The sequence below is a fragment of the Pleurodeles waltl genome, chromosome 9 (assembly GCF_031143425.1).
Source record: "Pleurodeles waltl isolate 20211129_DDA chromosome 9, aPleWal1.hap1.20221129, whole genome shotgun sequence".
In the NCBI taxonomy this organism is placed as follows: domain Eukaryota; kingdom Metazoa; phylum Chordata; class Amphibia; order Caudata; family Salamandridae; genus Pleurodeles; species Pleurodeles waltl.
The window spans coordinates 503113488-503133249 of NC_090448.1; the positions used below are offsets into that span (position 1 = coordinate 503113488).

At 42.7% G+C, this 19762-nt stretch overlaps 1 protein-coding gene across 9 annotated transcripts in view; it reads right to left on the reverse strand.

The window, feature by feature from the left end:
* The window catches only part of SYNE2 (spectrin repeat containing nuclear envelope protein 2), a 1823309-nt gene that overhangs the window by 1179057 nt on the left and 624490 nt on the right, over positions 1 to 19762 (reverse strand). For 8 of the 9 annotated variants that reach the window (XM_069207357.1, XM_069207362.1, XM_069207359.1 and 5 more), the window contains exons 55-59: positions 19150 to 19365; positions 14618 to 14875; positions 2508 to 2771; positions 1972 to 2187; positions 444 to 713 (exon numbers count right to left, since the gene is read on the reverse strand). In XM_069207357.1, the coding sequence (XP_069063458.1) occupies positions 444 to 713; positions 1972 to 2187; positions 2508 to 2771; positions 14618 to 14875; positions 19150 to 19365 (1224 nt within the window). The remainder of the gene's footprint in view (positions 1 to 443; positions 714 to 1971; positions 2188 to 2507; positions 2772 to 14617; positions 14876 to 19149; positions 19366 to 19762) is intronic. The other variant, XM_069207355.1, reaches the window with a different exon arrangement.

Consider the following 19762-nt stretch of genomic DNA (forward strand, 5'->3'; position numbering starts at 1 on the left):
ACTTGTTAAATAAATGTAACACAGTAAGACAAATAAAGGAGATGAAAACAAAATACTGTTATCTATTCAGGAGATCTATGCTGAACGGGATTCTGTCAGCCAAACAAGCCTAAATATCCTCTTAAAAACATAAAAAAGACACCCATCTAGAAATGCACTTTTGAAATATAATTCAGAATTTACTTGAGGCTGGTCATTTTACAGTTTTTTACTCAAGTAACCAAGATGTCTTTCAAACAACCATGCACACAGAACTCTTGTAGGTCATTAATCTTAGAATAGTGGTGTGAATTTCTAAAAGTTCATATTGCCAGTAAACTCCTTAATGATTTGTGATGCCTGGTTACGTATAGTTCAGAAATGTTTATCACATATATGTACATAGACACAAATATACCACTTATTTGACATTTTAACAATTTATAATCAAACTAATAGCTTACCTCAGATAATGTGTCAAACATTTTCTCCTGTGTATCAGTGAATATTGGAGCAGCAGCTGGCACTGCCTCTCTTCCCAAACTGTCCTGTTCAAATTCTTCATCATGAGAAAACTTGAGCTTTGTTTTGATTACCTTTCCCCTTTGCAATGTCTCCATACCATTCTTAATCATAATTATTTGCTTCTCTGATGAAGTAGTATCTCGATTTGATGATTCTTCTGGGGGCAGATTTTTTTCTATCATATCATCCTCCTTGCTGACAGACAACACCTGTAATTTTTACAAAGTTAGAAATAGATTAGGGGCTGTACAGTAAAATGCTCAACTCTATACCATTATACAAAGACAACATAAACATGGCAATTGGACTGGTAAACGCATATTTATTTTTTAGTAGGTTTTCTCAGCGGGTGTCCACCCATGTATGCTAATCGGCATTAAAGCCTTACTGTGACTGGTAAGAGACATAGGCATCTGTGAAGGCAGAGACAATTTTATTACCAGATGAATATTGGAATATTGACCTGATATTTATCTATGGTTTTACACTGTTAGACGCTCTCTGATATATCGTATTATGCCATTAAAACAAGGAGTATAGCTATTTAGTAAAACATACCCACAATTCTATCGTGAGCACCAATACTTGGAGGCAGATTTCTCATCAGTCAGATGTAGAGTTGGTTATGAAAACTGCAGCTACTCGCCTCAATCAGTACCCTAATGGCAAAGCTGAAGCAACATTTTCTCTCAGAAAGATGATGTTTGTTGCTCCAAAGATAACACTGCAACGTTATGCTGGACTGTTCAGCAGCCAACTAAATCTCTTCGAGTGAGACAAGTCTCTATTGACCTCCCTGTGCTGAAGGCCAAATTTAATCCTGAATCCATCTTATGTCTCTTTCTTCTACAAAACACTTTAATCACATTTTTTCTGTACTGTACATCATAAATAGCTTCCTATAAAGGACTATTCTGCACACAAACTTGTTTGCTTAGCACATAAACTCACACATTCTGATCACTCCCCATATCTAGCCAAAAAGTTAAAAATATGAGGAGATTATCTCCAGTTTTGTTGGGCAGACTTTCTTTTACTTGAAATGCCTGTCATCAATAAAATAATATTCCTTCCACCTTCCTTCTGCACGGAATCCTCATTACTTTTACTCAATATAAAACTTAAACAATTCTTGCTAAATCATTACGTTATTCCCCTGTCTTTCTAATTTCCTCTGCTTTTCCTTGCAGCTTGGTGCTTTCCATTTTTATGCTGAGGATCCAGATCCTTTTTTCAGGTATTGTCTGTTCTTTTGGTCTGAACTAATTTGTGCATTTATATTCTGACCACTCTAAATATTTGTATTTATATCTCGGATTGTATACCACTTACATTACTGCCTATGTTACTTTATGTAAGTACAGTGTTCGATGTAAGCTCGGTGTTCCTTGCACACACTATAAAAACATTCTCAATTAATAAATACAAAAGCAAGTAAATCACAAATTCTTGACCAGCTGTCATCACCTTATTCACTGAAAAGTCTTTTGCTTTAGATTCTTCCTCAGAAATTTCAAGTTCTCTTGCGATGTGGGTTTCAGGGCTCTGACTTAATTCTTCCTTTTTAATTGCTTCATTGTCAGTTTTAATTATTTCCTGAACTTCTGAAGGAGGGTCTTGTGTAGCTGTTTCTTCTGAGGGAAGAATCTTTTCTATTTTTACCTCCTTCTTGCTGGCAGACACCTGCAATATTCAGATAGACACATCCACCTTTGAAATAGAATTCTGAATTAATCAACAGCTGGTCACTTTACAGTGCTTTAACCCACGGTACCTGGATGTCTTTCACACTAACCATAAACTTACACATCTTTTGTTGGTCATTAATCTTAGAATACTCAAATATTGATTCCAAGAGTTCTGTGAATTTCTAAAAATACACTATTGCCAGTGAATTCCTTGAAGATCTGTGATGTCTGATTACGTATAGTTCAGAAATATTTGTCGACAAATATATCATGTATTTGATACATTCACAATTTATATTTGAACTTTCAGCTTACCTCATATATTGTGTCAGGCATTGTCTCTTGGGCGTCAGAAAATACTAGAGAAACAGCTGACACTGCCTCTCTCCCTGAACTATCCTCACCATATTCTTCATCATGAGGAAAGTCGAGTTTTGTTTTGATGAATGTTCCCCATTGAATTGTTTCCATACCAGTCTTAATCATTTCCTGGACTGATGAAGCAGTATCTCTGTTAGCTGGTTCTTCTGAGGGCAGATTGTTTTCTTTCTTGTTTTCCTCTTTGTTTACAGCCAACACCTATAATTTTCACAAAGTTAGGAATAGTGAAGGAACTGTACGGTAATGTTTTCCACTCTGTACCATCACAGAAGGGCAACATGAATCGGAGAATTGAACACCACACAACATGACAAATGAGGCTGGTAAATGCAAAGTTTGATGTTTTAGTATTTTTTTCTCAGTGAGTGCCCACCCTTGTATGCTACTCTGCATGGGATTCTTACTGTGATTGGTAAGAGAAACAGATATCTGTGAAAGCAGAGACAAAGTTATTGGCAGATGAATGATGGAGTACCAATCTGAACTTAAACTCATTGGTTTTGAACTACAAGACTCTATCTGATTTTTCGCATTATGTCATCATAAGGAGTATCAGTATTTAGTAACATTTACCACAGATACAATTATGAGCAATAATACTTGGAGGCAGATCTCTAATAGTTGGGGTTGGTTATTAAAACTGCAGTTGCTACCCTCATTGAATAACCTAATCCAACATTTTCTTACTGATATATGGTGGCTGCTCCAAAAACAACACTTAAACATCATTCTGGATTGTTCAGCAGCTAACCAATCCCCTCAGCGTAAGACAAGTCTCTCTTGCCTTCGCTACTTCAATAAGTATATGTTGCAAGGAGGGCTAAGGGCAGTTGGGAATTGCTGGGTGAAGTGTCAGGACACAATCCATATTTTTTAATGGCTGAAGACAATAGGACCGTAAGCGTTCTTTAACTGAGCATTTGTAGGGGTGTTAGGAAAGAAGCTCAGTATTTAATGGGATGGGGATTTAGAGTGTGAATGTGTCTAGCCAGTGCTTAATTTGAGCGGTATTTGCAAGTGTTGGCCACCCCGCTCATTTGTGAGGAGCTGCACTTATTTTTCCTTAAAAGATTTTGATCCAGAGCAAGAAAGAGAGGAAACATTTTAGGAGGACAGAAGGAGGAAGGGAAGCATGGAAAAACAGTGACAAAAGGAGAAAGCAGGAATGATAAAGAACTGGTAAGAATAAGATAAAGATGCAGGGGGTGTATCGTGGTGCGTTGAAGAGGCATAAGGTGGAATCAAGACTAGGCAAACTTGGTTTGTGGCATCCTGGACTTCAATAGTGCTAGCCACTGGCTCCTGAGCAAAAGTTGCAACCCAACACTTACTCTTCTACAAATTAAGCACAGTAATATCTCACAATAGCTGCTTTAGAGAATAGTATATTTGGCATTTTTTTTGTATAGAATAGGATAGGATAGGAAGGAACGGTACCACAATGCTTTCTGTTTTGTTATGGAGGTTTGGACAGTCCGAAAGATTCTTGTTGGACAGGACACGTGTTCAAATCAGTCTTACATGACAAGCAAAATTTGCCTAACGTGCATCAAGTGACATTCCTTACTGCACTACTGATAGAATAATATGGCAGGATAAAGTTATGACTGAGAGTGGTGATATCAAGGTAGAGGAAAGGAGCACAGATAGTGCTTGGAAAGACATTGAGGTGGGTGAAGAAGAGTAAAATATCTTAGATTGGGACCAGAGCAAAATCTACTAAAATGAAATAAAAAATTACAATGGAACCCATTTGGGTGTTTTTGGAGGCAGTGCAGGGAAATATGCTATCGTACGGTAGTACAGGACATGAGATATTTTTGGTGTTGGACTAAAAGTTGTCCTTCATGTTCATAATCAAAACATGGACATCAGAAATTGAAATTTTTCAAATTTACCTCAAATGTGCTACTAGAACCTTTTTCTGAATGTCAATCTCTATTTCAAAATCACTCAGCATCACCTTGATCACTAACAAATCCTTCTTTTCAAGCCCTTGATGAGACACAGAAATCCCAGGTCTCTGGTCCAAGCTTCCTTGTTCGTTTTTTTCATTTCAGGCTAATTAGTTCCCTGGAGTGGTATAAGGATCTCTAGATTATGCTGATTCTGAGTGAATGCTCATGCAGTTTCACTAATAGGCATGGTTACCCTCTCTGACTTATTGTAAGATGAATTTACAAGATGAATTTTGAGTGTTGACCTGACTTTAATGAACATTTTATCTCTCTAGAAACTCTCTTATTTACATTATTGGCCATTGTAAATGAGAGATATCACTTATTAATAAGATATAATGAGGACCCTTCTCTGTGACTGACTTAACATGGTGGATGATCTCAGATTAGTAAAATGCAGAATCATAAAAGATAACACACTTAACTCAAAAAGAGAAATTCCTATCCGATAAAAGCAGATGATATCTCTCTCTCTAACAGATGTTGCTTATGCTTTAACAGCTAATAAATTTCCCCAGAGGAAGACATATCTTTCTAGCCTTCAGTGAGACAGTGCAGAGTTAAGGGTTGGAGGCTCGCAGGACAAGATTAACAAATTACTTACTTTCTGTAACAAATTATCTTGTAGAGACATATTCTAGTTGCAGATTCCTTACCTTAGAATTTCCCCCAGGCCTCAGACTATAACCGGAGATTCTTCTTTGAGCAGTACCCTTGCACGCCGTCAGGTGGCACCGGTCGTCTCCAAGTGTTTCATCGGCATTGTGTTCGCCATGATGACGTAGTGGTTGTATATAGGCGCAACCCCAGTCCGCTGACGTCACTTTCTTTTCACGATTTTCCACGCCAGTAGCGCAGAGCCATGAAGAACAATGATATTGGTGCCCCAGAATTAGGACCCTGAAAAGGGAGCCCCTGTCCCCAGAAATTCGCAAAGCTGGGTGGATGGGTGCGTCGGTAAGGAATCTGCAAGTAAAATAAGTCTCTACCATGTAATTTGTTACCAAAAGTAAGTAACTTGTTCATCTGATAGAGACTTCTAGTTGCAGATTCTTTACCTTAGAATAGATACCGAAGCAACACCATCCTTGGCGTTGATCTGAGAACCAAGATCATACTAAAAAGTCCTGCAGGACCAAACAGCCAAAGTAGCCGTCTCTGGGGACCTGACTGTCCAGGCAGTGAACGAGTGCAGAGATGCCCACAATGCTGCCTGGCAGATGTCCAGGACCGGAACTCCGCATGCCAACGCTGTGGTTGCAGCAATCGCTCTGGTGGAATGAGCACACAAACCCTCAGAGGGTTGCTTCTTTGCCAAAGCGTAGCACATCTTGATGCAGAGGACTACCCATTGAGAGATGGTCTGTTTCTGCACCGCCCGTCCTTTCTTCGCACCCACATAACGTATAAAGACTTGATCATCCACCCAGAAATCTTCTGTACGATTGAGGTAGAGCTCCAACACTCTTTTTTGATCCAGACGGTGGAGTCTCTCCTCTTCATTAGAAGGATGTGGGGGTAACTAAAAAGTAGGCAAAGTGATGGACTGGGCTACATGAAAGAGTGCGACCACTTTAGGGAAAAAGGAGGCCCTGGGATGAAGCACTAGCCAGGATGGACAGATAGAAACGGTGGCTTCAAAGAAAGAGCTTGAAGTTCACTCACTCTGCGAGAAGTGATGGCAATAAGGAAAGCAGTTTTCAGTGTGAGAACCCGCAAAGGACAAGTATGTAGTGGCTCAAAAGGAGCACACATAAGGTAGGTAAGTAATAGGTTCAAATACCACTATGGTATTATGGATGGGGTAGGTGGGAACATGTGGGTGAGTTCATTAAGAAACCTCCTCACCTGCAGAAAGGGGATCAACAGATTTCTTGGTACACCATACCACAAATTTGTTCCAATGAAAGGTGTAAACCGTTTTGGTGGAGGGATGCCCGGCTGTCAAGATAACATTGCAGTCTTCGGGTGGAAGGTAGACAGCTGTCAACTGCCACTGCTGAATCTTCATGCAAGGAGGTGGAGATTGGACAGGTGTGCGTGGAGAAACATCACCTAATGCTGCGACAGAAGATCCTCCCAAAAGGGCAGTCTGATCGGAGAATCAATAGCAAGGCTTAGAAGTTAGGGATACTGTACCTTTCGTGCCCAGTACAGCTCCACCAGTATTACTTGGGCCCAGTTGTTCTTGATCTTCTTCAGAACTCTGGGCAGATGTGGTATTGGCGGAAAAGTGTAAAGGAGGCCAGAGCTCCACTCGAGATGAAAAGCATCACGGAGCGAGCGCCGCCTTGGAAACTCAAACAAGCAAAACAGCTGACATTGCGTGTTCTCTGCGGTGGCAAACGAATTTAACCAAGGTTCTCCCCACTGTTGAAAGAGACCTTGCGTCACCTCCGGATGGAGATGCCATTCGTGATTGACTATGTATCGACGGCTGAGTTTGTCTGCTCTGGCATTCAAAGAGCCTGCCAGATGTTGAACCACTAGTGATATGCACTGATGTTCCAGCCACATCCAGAGGAGCAGGGCCTCTTGACAAAGGGTCCACGGCCCCACTCCGCCCTGTTTGCTGCAGTACCACCTGGCAGTGGCATTGTCCGTGAACACCTGCACTACTTTCCCTTGGATAGAGGGAATGCTTCCAATGCAAGCCTGATCACTCTGAGCTCCAGAAGGTTGATGTGGAGCCTGGACACCGCCGGCGACCAGATGCCTCTGATCTCCGCATGCCCCATGTGGCCTCCCCATCCCAGAAGTGAAGCATCTGTCCCTACTGTGAGATTTGGTTGGGGATGAGAGACCAAATCTTGATTCAAAAGCCACCACTGCAGATCTTGTGCAGTTCCCTCCGAGATCTAGACCATGTCGGAGAGATTCCCCTGATGCTGCGCCCACTGCCATGTGTCACCAGCAGGATACAGGGGGCCATGAGGCCCAGCAGCCTCAAAGTAATTCTCACCGAAACCCAGGATAGAGGCCTAAACATTGGTATTATAGCCTAAATATCCCAGACTCCCTTTTCGGGAGGATAGGCTCGAAACTGCACTGTGTCCAGAACAGCTCCGATGAAAGGGAGCGTCTGAAAAAAAGGGAGGCAGGTGTTACTTCAGCATGTTTATAGTGAACCCCAGTGATTGAAGGAGGTTCGCCATAGTCTGGAGGTGGGACAAGACTGCCTGGGGCGAGCTCGCCTTCAACAGCCAGTCATCAAGGTAGGGGAAGATTGAAACCCCTAGCCTGTGCAGGTAAGCTGCTACCACCTCCGTCATTTTCGTGAACACCCAAGGGGTGCTGATAAGGCCAAAGGGGAGCACGAAAGTGCTTGTGACCTACCACGAATTGCAAGCAACGTCTGTGGGCAGGCAGGACGGGAATGTGGAAGTAGGCATCCTGCAAGTCCAACGGTACCATCCAGTCTCAAGGGTCAAGGCTGATGGGACCTGAGCTAGAGTGAGCATTTTGAACTTCTCCTTCCTGAGGAACAGATTGGGGTCCAGAGGTCTAGGATAAGGCAAAGGCCGTGGTCCTTGTTGGGCACCAAGAAGTAGCAGGAATAACAACAACCTACTTTTGGCACAGGGACCCTCTATATGGCTCCCTTGGCCAAGAGAGCTGCAACTTCCATGCGGAGAAGTGCCAAGTGATCCTCCAGTAGGCAATCGTAAGATGGTGGCATGGCTGGAGGGGCAGCCTAGAAGGGGAGGGAATAACCCCTTCGGACTATTTGCAAAACCCACCTGTCTGTCAAGGTGGATTCCCAGTGGGGCAGGTGATGGCAGATCCTGCCTCCAACTAGTCCAGGATGGAACAACAGACTAGAAAGGTTTGGAGGCTGTAGCGGGGGCAGTGGTGGACTGGGCAGAGCTTTGGCTCCTTGATCCACAAGCATGTGGTATACACATCCGCTGCCATGCAGAGGATGTGCAGCATGTGCAGCTCGGTGGCTGGAGGGGAATGGAGGCAGTTGGGTGCCCCTTCCGTAGCCATAAAAGGGGCAAAAAGCAGACTGGGTGGGTGAGGAGCTGCTGCAAGACCAAGGGACCAAGCTGTAGCCCGGTATTACTTAGAGCGCTTGAGGGCCAAGTCCGCTTTGTCCCCGAAGAGATGGGTGCCATTGAATGGCATGTCCATGAGTGATTGTTGGACATCCCCCGAAAAGCCAGACATCCTCAACCAGGTACTGCGCCATGAGGCACCGTCGAAGCAACTGATCTGCCCAGTGAGTTGGTCGTGTCCAGTCCTCAACATATAGTGAACTTGGCTGCATCCCTTCCATCAGCAACGACTTGGGAGAGAATGGCCCAGGCCTCCGGCTGGACCTGCAGCAGCACCTGCTGGACGTTATCCCATAGGTTATGGGAATAGTGGCCCAAAAGGCATGCAGTGTTCACAGACCACACAGCCAGACTGGAGGAAGAATTTTCTTTTTACCAAGTTGATCCAATCTCTTTGATCCCCTATCCAGGGGTGCAGATGGGAATGTGCCCGATGAAGAAGAAGCCTGGATGACAAGACTCTCAGGCGTGGGGTGTTGGGTTAGGAATTTAGGATCGTTTAGCGCAGGCCGATGGTGGCAGGTGATTATCCTGTTCACAGGAGCCCCTGTCCTGGGTCTGGACCAGGTACCCAGTAGGACATTTGTGAGGGCTTCATTAAAAGGTAAAAGGGCTTCTGAGGTGGAAGCACCAGGCTGAAGCACCTCAGTCAGGAGGTTAGTCCTGACTACCACAGAAGGTAGCTGAAGACTGAGGACCTCAGCTGCCCTTCTCACACCATAGAATACGATGCTCCATCCTCAGTAGCCAAGGTAGTGGGAGAAAGCACATCAGCATCTGGAGAGGTATCCAGACCACTAGCTTTGCCCAGTTCCTGTGCCCAGTCCATTTCAGGGTCTTCCAACTGGAATTCTAAAGGTTCTAGCGACCCCTACACACTTTCCCCATACCCATGCCCAAAGGAATAAGAGTCAGTATCCAACCTGTGAAATGTAGGCCCCATCAAAGATGGAACTGGCGTTGAGCGACGTCAGTCCACCACCGGGTCGGAGTTGGGTATAAGTATGGGCTCGACATAGATCGTGGGCCCAACCGATGTTGGAAGTGTGGACGTTTTTGCTGGCACTGGGGAAGGTCGCCTTGGCACGATCAGCAGAGGTCTGACAAAGGATCCCGAGTGGCCATCCGGAGCTGTGGCCAAAGTCACCAGCGTGGAATCCGAGGGGGCCCCTTCTGACCACACTGAGCCAAAGGCATTGCAGAGGGTTCTGTCTGCCCAAAAATAAGGTGCATGGCCTCATAGAATTCTTTGAGTTGGGCACAGGTGGCTCTGGCTCCTGAAAATTCAGGGAGGCACAGAGCATACCTAGAAACTGGCTCCAAAGACAGAAGCCTAGAGCGACACTGCTCTTCCTGCATCACAAAATCGTAGTGATGGGATAAAGTTGAAGAATGTTTGTCCTTCTTCTATTTCTTCTTGTGACCTGAAGCCCAAGGATTTTGAGTGGGACAAAGAAGAGTGGTGGTGACTCCACAAACAGTCTTGTGACATTACTCTCGATCGAGGCTGAGAGCGACGTGGAGTCGAGCACTGGGCCACCATGAGCTTTAGGGCCCTCTCTCTCAAAGCTTTCGGTTTCATGGCTCGGCACTCAAAGCACGACTTTGGGTCATGGACACGCTTCAGGCACCACAAGCACACAGGGCGCAGATCCGTCACCAACACCATGTTGTGACAGAAGTCACATGGCTTGAAACCGGTCTTACGTGACATCCTCGATGCACCAAAAAGTGTCACAGAACTTGACAAAAGGGTCAAAGTGTGAAAAAAAACGACTGAGGGTAGCTTTCTCCAGATCGGTACATAAGCTGGCGTGGAAAGAAAAGAAGTGACATGAGCGCGCAAGGGGGGCACCAATATATGACCGTGATGTTATCACAATTAGCATGACGCCAACAACGCACGTGGAGTTGACTGACACTACATGACGGCACGCACGGCTACTGCTCGAAGAAAAATCTCTGGGTCCAGTCTGACCCCTGGGGGAAATTCTAAGGTAATGAATCTGCAACTAGAAGTCTCTGTCAGATCTATATTTTCATTTAATGGGGGTCAATGTTGCTGGATCAGGAGATGAATTAATAGGGCCTGAACAATATTAGCTTGAAAGGACAAAAAGACAGAAATTGATGAGACACAGAGATGGGTATGATGAGGAACTCCATGACTGACACCTGAGCGGAATGATGCATGAGAAATTGGAATCAAAAAGCGACAAGGAGAGGGATCTTGAACAAATGCAGAGACCTGGCAGCCAGGGACATAGAAAGGCAGGTAGAAGGAGCTGTGGTGACCATTGCAACTGATGGGAGACCAGTGTAAGTAGATGAGAAATTAAAAAGGACCAGCAAATAAGGATATCAGGGATGAGGACACATTGTGACTTAGGGTGTAATAAAAGAGATATGACCTGGGGTCCATGGGATTTTCTCTGTGCACAGCATCATAGAAGTACGCAGGTAGTCAGTGGTGAGCATCAGTATACTAGGGAAGTATAGCTCTGGACAGTCGGAGTTAGTAGACATCACCCATATATTTTGAAGTTGATGGTATTGTGTAAAATTAATGGTAACATTCACTATATTTTTGGGATGGGATTGGAGGTAACATACAATATAGCATGCCACATTCAGGTTTGTAAGATATGGTTTGTATTGGGAGAAAGTAAAACTGTATCACTTGTATATAATGAAAATAAATAACTCTAAGAGTTCTCTGATCTCATAAAGGCACTCATCAAAATAATCACAACGTTTCTCAATAATCTGAAATATGCTAATCATGTATAGGTAATTAACATGGTTTTCACCTATTGCAATTTTGCATTAGTGTTCGTATTCACTTCAAATATTTAGCTTCAAATGTTCTCTTCAATCTTCACTCTAGATATTATGGAAGCTTGAACCATATATTATCTTTAATTAGGTCCTAACAAAACTGATTGCTACTTACCTCCATCCAGTCTTTCTCCAGCCCATTCCAAAACTGGCTAGACTACTCTAATCTTAGCTCCAATCATGACTAAAAACTCTAAATCAGAGATCCTTAATCTGTGGTCTAGGTACCCCTGGGGGTCTGCAATACCTACTCAGGGTGTCTGTGACTTCTTAGAAAATGAAATAATATTAATAGAATAATAAAGTGTGTATGAAAAAAGAATCAAAATGTAAAATTGAAGATTTTAAAACGTTCTGTAACTGTAAAGTAATTTGACACTGGAAGCTAAAAATTAAATTTGCCTTCTAAGATTGATTAGTGGGAGTGGTGCGTGTGCATCAAACAAAATATAATATGGACGATGGGTGGTTTCAATTGAATTTAAAAAAAAGCTCAAACTTTCTCATTGAAATTAAAATTTAGATTTTTTATATTTGTGAATTAAATAAAATATTTCAGCATTTCTGTGTGTGTTTGAGGAAAGCTTGTTTCTGTAATTTTGTGTATTTTTTGTGGCTCAAATATACAAAATTGCTTAGACCGAAGCCCTTGCATTCCAATAATGACTCAGTGGGGGTCCATGGATAGCAATAATTATTCAATGGGGTTTCCCAGATTCCAGTAATGATGAAGTGGGGTGTACAAAGAAGTCAAAATGTTAAGAACCACTTCTCTAAATAGGTTATTTTCATTCCAGATAACAGACATAGGGGGTCATTTTGACCCCGGCGGTCGGCGATAATGTGGCGGTAGTACCACCAACAGGCTGGCGGTACTTACCGCCACATTATGACATTGGTGGGTTGGCTGAAGCCAACCCGTCAATATACCCCTCCAACCGCCATGGCGGTAGCAGCCGCCGGGCTGGAAATAATCATCTCCAGCCCGGCGGCTGCCATTGTGCCGCCTGTGGGATTATGACCCCGCCTGCCGCCACTGTTTTGTGGCCATGGCGGTAGGCCCTATCAGTGACAAGGAATTCCTTCCCTGTCACTAATAGGATGCCCCCACCCCCCCACCTCTCCAAACACCCCCCCACATCCCCTACATCCACACCTCCATTCACATACACACACACGCAGACACACACTCATTCACACATACATACACGCATGCATACATCCAATCACACACACATCCGCACACACTTCAATACATACACGCAGACACGCATTTCTATTTCTATACATACACGCACTCACACTTCCATACATTCACACATGCAATCAACACTCTACACACACCCGCAATCACGCACACACATACATGCACACACACCCCCACACACACAACATCCCCCTTCCCTGTCGGAGACCTGACTTACCTCGATCCAGGGGGCCTTCCGGCAGGAGATGGGGCGCTGCTACCGGCCAGCAGCACCCGCCAACAGAACACCGCTAGGCTGTATTATTTGTCATAATATGGCTGGTGGCGGTCTACTGGCATGGTGCTGCTGGTAGTAGCAGCGCCACCTTACCGCCATCCACCTAGCATGGCTACAGCTGGATTTCCGCCCTTCTTCTGGTGGAAATGCAGCTGTGGTTATAATATAACGGACGGCTGGTAGCTGCGGCGACTGACTTTTGGCAGCCAATGTTATAATGAGGGCCATAATCTTCACAAATAAATCAACAACATGGCCAGAAATGCTAGTTATTATCTAAGATATATCCAATGAGTTAACCGTTTTATACAGGGTCTCAAGGAAGTAGTCCAAGACCCTTCAGATTAGACTATGGAAATTCCATCTTCTTTGCGTTTAAAAAATCCACCTCATTCTTCTCAGAGCTACAACACATGTAGCTGAGAGTCTAATATGTAGGAGATATCTCTTTAATCACATTATTTCTGTAATTTACAACCTGAATAGCTCCTTATTTAAGAAAGATATGCACACAATTCTGTTCACTGAGTACACAAACCTACACATTTTGTTCACTACTCATATCTCACCAAGTAGTTGAAGATATCAGGAGGCTATAAGGATCCATGTTGCTCTAACTTTGTTTTACTTGAAATCCTTGACATCAACAACAAATACCTGCACTGAATCAGTGTTACGCTGGCTCCTACCAAAAATCTGTAACTATATTCCTGCCACTTTTCATCTGCACAGAATCCTCACTACCTTTATTAAAAAAAAGATAAAACAATTCCGGCCAAATCATTAATTTCTTCCCTTATCTTTCTAATTTCCTCAGCCTCTTCTTTGAAGTTTGGAGCTTTCCATTTACATGTTGAAGATTCAGGTCCCTTTACCAAGTATTCAATACAATTTTACTCTGAACAATGTTGTGTATTTATATTCAGACCAGCTCTCTAGATGTTTCTACTGATACCTTGCAATTCTAAGCAACTGACATTATTGCTTATGCTTCTGTATGTAGGTTCCGTGTTCTATGTAGGCTCTGTGTTTCCTTGCACACAATATATCTAACTTTTCAACATATCACAATTTCAAACCAGGAGATATTACCCGATTTACTGAAAAATCATTCTCTTTAGGTTCTCCCTGAGTAATCTCAAATTCTGTTGCCATGGAGGTCTCAGTGCACTGATCCAACCCTCCTTTTTTAATTGCTTCATTTTCAGCTTAAATTATTTCCTGAACTTCAGAAGAAGTGTCTTGTGTAGCTGATTTTTCTAAGAGAAGAATCTCCTCTGGTTTTCCTTCCTTCTTTCTGACAGACACCTGCTTTATTTTCAAAGTGACAAGACTTAGTTAACTATACAGTACTTGCCTTGATTCTGTACAAAATCACGTCATATTGAATTTATTAAGTTAATTCTACATGGTATGACAAACGAAGGAGCTGAAAACACTGTATTTTTATCTATTTAAGAAGGCACTGCAGAATGTGTTGCTGACTGCAAAACCAGCTTCAAACTCTTCTTTTGTAAAAGAAAAACTATCAAATATGAATCAATCCATGTTTTATTATGCCTAATTAAACTGGCAACACTATTGCCAGCGAACTCCTTAACAATTTGTGATGCATGATTACGTATAGTTAGAAAATGTTTCCATATATAGACAAATGTATCATTTATTCAACAAATTCACAATTTGGAATTTAACTTTCAGCTTACCTCAGATATTGCACCAGGAATTTTCACTTCAGAATAACTGAATATAGGAGAAACAGCTGACACTCCCTCTCTCCCTGAACTATTGTCTTCTTTTTCAACATGAGGAAAGTTAAGCTTTGTTTTGATGAACGTTCCCAGTTGAACAGTTTCCATATCAGTTTTAATAATTTGCTGGGCCGATGAAGCATCTTGATTAGCTGGTTCATCTGAGAACAGATTGTTTTCTATTATACCCTCCTCTTTGCTGACAGACAAGACCTGTAATTTTTACAAATTTAGAAATAGTTAAGAAACTGTACAGTAAGATTTTCCACCCTATACCTTTATACTAGGACAATGTGATCTTGAGAAATGAATGCCACACAACATGCAAATCAGGTTGGAAAATGCACAGTTTTATTTCTACATATTTTTCTAATTGACTGCTTACACCACTACTTGGCATGAGATCCTAGCTGTGACTGCTAAGAGATGTATGCATCTGAGAAGACTGACACAATGTTATGGCTAGATGAATGATGGAGTATTGATCTGATATTGAATACACTGCTTTTGCAGAGCTAGAAGATCTCTGATCTTTCATAGTATGGCATTAAAAATAAGTAGTATCACTATTTAATACAATATAACAAGCATGCTATTATGAGTGAAAATACCTGTAGGCACATCTCTCGTTAGTCAGATGCAGGGGTTGTTTATTGAAACTGCAGCCATTCGCCTCAATCAGACACTAACGGAAAACATGAATGAACATTTTCTTTCTGATAGATGTTTCCTGTCTAAATATATCTCTGTAGCATCATGCTGGACTATTCAGCAGCCACCAATCCGTCAGTGTAAGATAAGTCTCTCTCAATCTCTTTGCATCAATGAATAAGTACTGGAAGAAGGACTACTGAACTAGTATGAATTATTAGGTGAAGTGTCAGGAGACACAGTCCATATTTTGAAAGGATGAAGCCAACAGGGCAATAGGCGTTCTTTAGTTGTTGGGAAAAGAGCTAAGTACTCAATGTGGAGGGGGATGGGAGTGAGGGGGGTGTATAGCCAGTTCTTTATTTGAGCCAGTGACTGCAGAGTTAATGTAGAAATAGTCAGGTTACTAATGGATTGTGAAGACTATGGAAAATCCAAGTCACATAAAAAAGTGATAAACATTTGGTGACCACAGAGAAACCAAACACTTTTATTAGCTGTAGGTGCTGACCAGGCTTCATACCATCCCAGTAGCTTAAAACAGAGCAAGCACAAGACTGATTGCAAGAGTTGTTCATCACAAACAATACTTTTCAGGGCACTGTGCTCCATAATTGAATTATATACTACAAAAGCAGGATTTGATTACTTATGTGATATACAAATGATGAGGCAGCTAATGGCAGTAATTTGTAGGTGGTGCCATATGCTGGAGGTGCCTCCAGATGTTTCCTGAACATTGTTTTTATTTTGAATGAGCTGATCTTCCTGTCATAAAACCAGAAAGAGCTACAAAAGGTAGGGACCAAGGTTTACAAAAGTGTCTGGCAAGTCTGACCTATTTTTAGAGTGTTGACCAATCATCCAATGACCACAGATGCAGATTCTCCTTTCATGCGTGCCTCTCTGCATCTTTGAGACTGAACAGACAAGATGGATGGGTTTGAATTATCATGGCAGAAGCTGTATTTTGAATTATAGAGGTAGTTAGACCCGACTTCCTTTGTGTGGTCTTCCCCAAACGTTTGCCTTTACCCCTCATATTTTCTGAAATTTGTTAGTGTTGGTAATAGGTCTTTGTGCACTTTACTACTGTTAGCCAGTGCTAAAATGACTTTGCTCTCTTAATAAAACATTTTAAATTGGCTTACACTTGCTGGTGACATTCAATTTACTTATACGTCCCTAGTATATTGTACTACAGGTACCCAGGGCCAGTAAATTAAACACTACTAGCTTCCAGCACTTTATGGGCCACAATTACATTAGCCCTTTTAGACATGCCTCATGCCTGACATTGCAGCATGTAGTGCACTTTTAATCTGCCATTTCAACTTCACAAAATAAACTTTGTGCCAGACTTAAACATTCCTTTTAATACATATATTTCACCCCTAAGGACACCCTATAGGCAAATAGGATAGGATGCATTTTATTTGAAAACAAAGGACATGTATTCTTAAGTTTTACATGACCTTGTAGTGAGAAACTCCTAAATAAGTTTTCACTATTGTAAGGCCTAACATTGGGTTACCTTATTGCATTTAATACGTGCTAACCTTTGATTGGGAGCTAATAGGAATATCAAGTTTGACATCAAATTAATTATAATTTAAAATACTATTTCAGAGTAATGTCAGGCTATTGACAACAACTTTCAAAATTCCACTTTTAGAAAGTTGCCATTTGCTTGCCCAAAATTTCTAAGGCCTTCTAGGAGTTTCAATCTGCCTGAGTCTATTAACAGCTCCCCTATTAAGAATGCATGTTGGTCCCAGACAGTGAACAATAGGGCCCTAGGTGTGGGCAGGATTGTTGGGGCCTGAGCTGTTCTGTGCCCCACTTACATTTCAAAGGGCACACAAAGGAACCTGACACTATACTTTTGTCACACCAAACTTCTTGGAGTCTTGCCAGGGAAGTAGAAAAATTTCCCAGCACCAGATGTGGGGTGATATAGGGAATACCCCCCACCTCAAAGGCTGGCAAAGGCATAAATATTGACTCTTGACCCACTCTTCAGTAGACCCCTGGACCTGCAGAAATTACAAAGGAAGGACTGCCCTTACCCTTTAGGACTGTCCTGCTGCTTGAAGCTTGCCTTGGTTTTGGAGGACTGCCCTACTGCTTGAGGCCTGCATTGTTTTTCAGAGAACTGCCTTGCTGCTTGAGGCCTGCCTTGTTCTTCAGGGTACTGTCCTGCTGCTTGAGACCTGTGTTGCTCTCGGCGAAGGGAGACTGGACCTGCTCCCTTCATCCTAGACTAACTGTGCGAATCCAAGGGTCCGCTGGCTGACCTCCTGTTTTGAGCGACACGGACACAACCAGTTCCAGATGCCTCCCTGCAACTGCCCAGTTGAACTGCTGCAACTGGACCTACCTGAATCTTAAATGGACATGTCTGAGGCTTGTTGATCTCTGCTAGAGTGAATTGTGATCCCAAAGAGGTGTCCCTGGTCCTGGGCCCATGGCTGGCATCAGTGAGAGCTCCTCCACAATAAAAAGATGGAAATCCTGAAGTTTGGGGTCTCCATGATATCCGGCCTGCTCTTCGCACCAAACTCAAAAAGGTAACTCTTCAGAGGGACTAACCCAGTCCCTGTATGTGGCTCACGCTCCCTCGCAGCCAGGCTGAACATGTGATTTTCCTCCAGTCAAACATGACCAGATAAGCATTGTACGGTGCTCTGAGGCACTATTTTCACTAAAAACTTTAAAAGTGCAAATCTCTGGTTGGACTTTTGTTGTTCAGGTATCATTGTATTTATTATTTTACACTATTTTTCTAAATTGTTTAGGAATTTTCTTCTGTTTGCACTTTACTGCTATTTGTTTATTGCATAAATACTTTATTCTACTGGACCTATCAGCTGCCTTCGACACGGTCTCACACCTTACCCTCTGCTCCAGGCTCCATGCAGCCGGCATCTGCGGAAAGGCTCTACAATGGATATGCTCCTTCCTGTCTGGCCGAACACCGAGAGTCAGACTCCCACCTTGGATGGATGAAACTGAATTCAGACAAAACTGAGGTCCTCATCCTCGGCTCCACCCCCTTCTCCTGGTTGCCTCCCACACTGGGAACCGCACCGACCACGCACGCAACCTGGGATTCATCCTGGAGTCATCACTATCAATGACCCAGCAAGTCAGTGCCATCTCTTCCACCTACTGCAACACCCTCAGCATGCTTTGGAAGATCTACAAAGGGAACCCCACTGAAACCAGAAGGACAGTCACCCAAGCCCTCATAAGCGGCAAATTGGACTTTGGCAATACCCTCTACACAGGAACAACGGCCAAGCTCCTGAAAAGACTGCAACCGATACAGAACGCTTCTGCACGTCTCATCCTGGACATCCCCGCCACTGTCACATCACAGCCCACCTGAGAGACCTACACTGGCTCCCCATCAACAAGAGAATCACTTTCAAACCCCTCACCCATGCTCACAAGGCACTACGGACCAGACACCCCGACCCGACAGCTTCACTCCGCCGACCTTGCCCTCGCCACCAAACCCCTGCCATAACTAAAAAAATACTTACATTGAATTAGTGTTTCTCTGGCCCATACCAATAGTCTGGAATGCTTAGGATCCAGATCCCTTTTTCAAGTATTCTCGGCTCTTTGGATCTTAACTTTTCCGTACTCATATGCGGACCAGTACTTGAGATATTTGTAGTTATTCCTCATAATTCTATGCCACTCACATTATTGTCAATGTTTCTTTATGTATGTACCCAAGTGCTGTGTTGCCTTGCACACAATGTATGAAAATTTGCAATTAATAAATAAGATAAGTAGATCACAATTTTGCAACCAGCTGGCATCACCTTACTCACTGATAAATCCTTCTCTTGTGGTTCGTCCTCAGAAATCTCGTGTTCTCTTGGGACAGTGGCCTCAGTGCTCTGATTTAATTGTCCCTGTTGAATTGTTTCATTTTCAGCATCAATTATTTCCTGAACTTCTGAAGGTGCATCTTGTGTAATTGATTCCTCTGAGAAAATAATCTTCTCCAACTTTTCCTCCTTCTTGCTGACAGGCACCTGCAGCATTTCCAAAGTCACAGGAGTCAGTTAACTATGCAGTACCTGTCTTGATTCTATACAAATACACAAGTCACACTGAACTTGTAAAATGAATAAAACACAGTAAGACAAATAAAGGAGATGAAAACAAAGTATCATTATCTGTTCAAGAGAGCTATGCCGAATGGGCTTCTCTGAGCCAAATCAGTCTCGATATCCACTTAAAAAACATCAAAAAGACACCCATCTTGAAATACATGTTTGAAATATCAATCAAAATTTACTGGTGGCTGCTCATTTTATAGTCTTTTTCCCAAGGAACCAGTATGTCTTTCACACAACCATAGACATAGAACTTCTTTGTTTGTCATTAATCTTAAAATAGTGAAAATAATGACATTAAGGGTGTTATGAA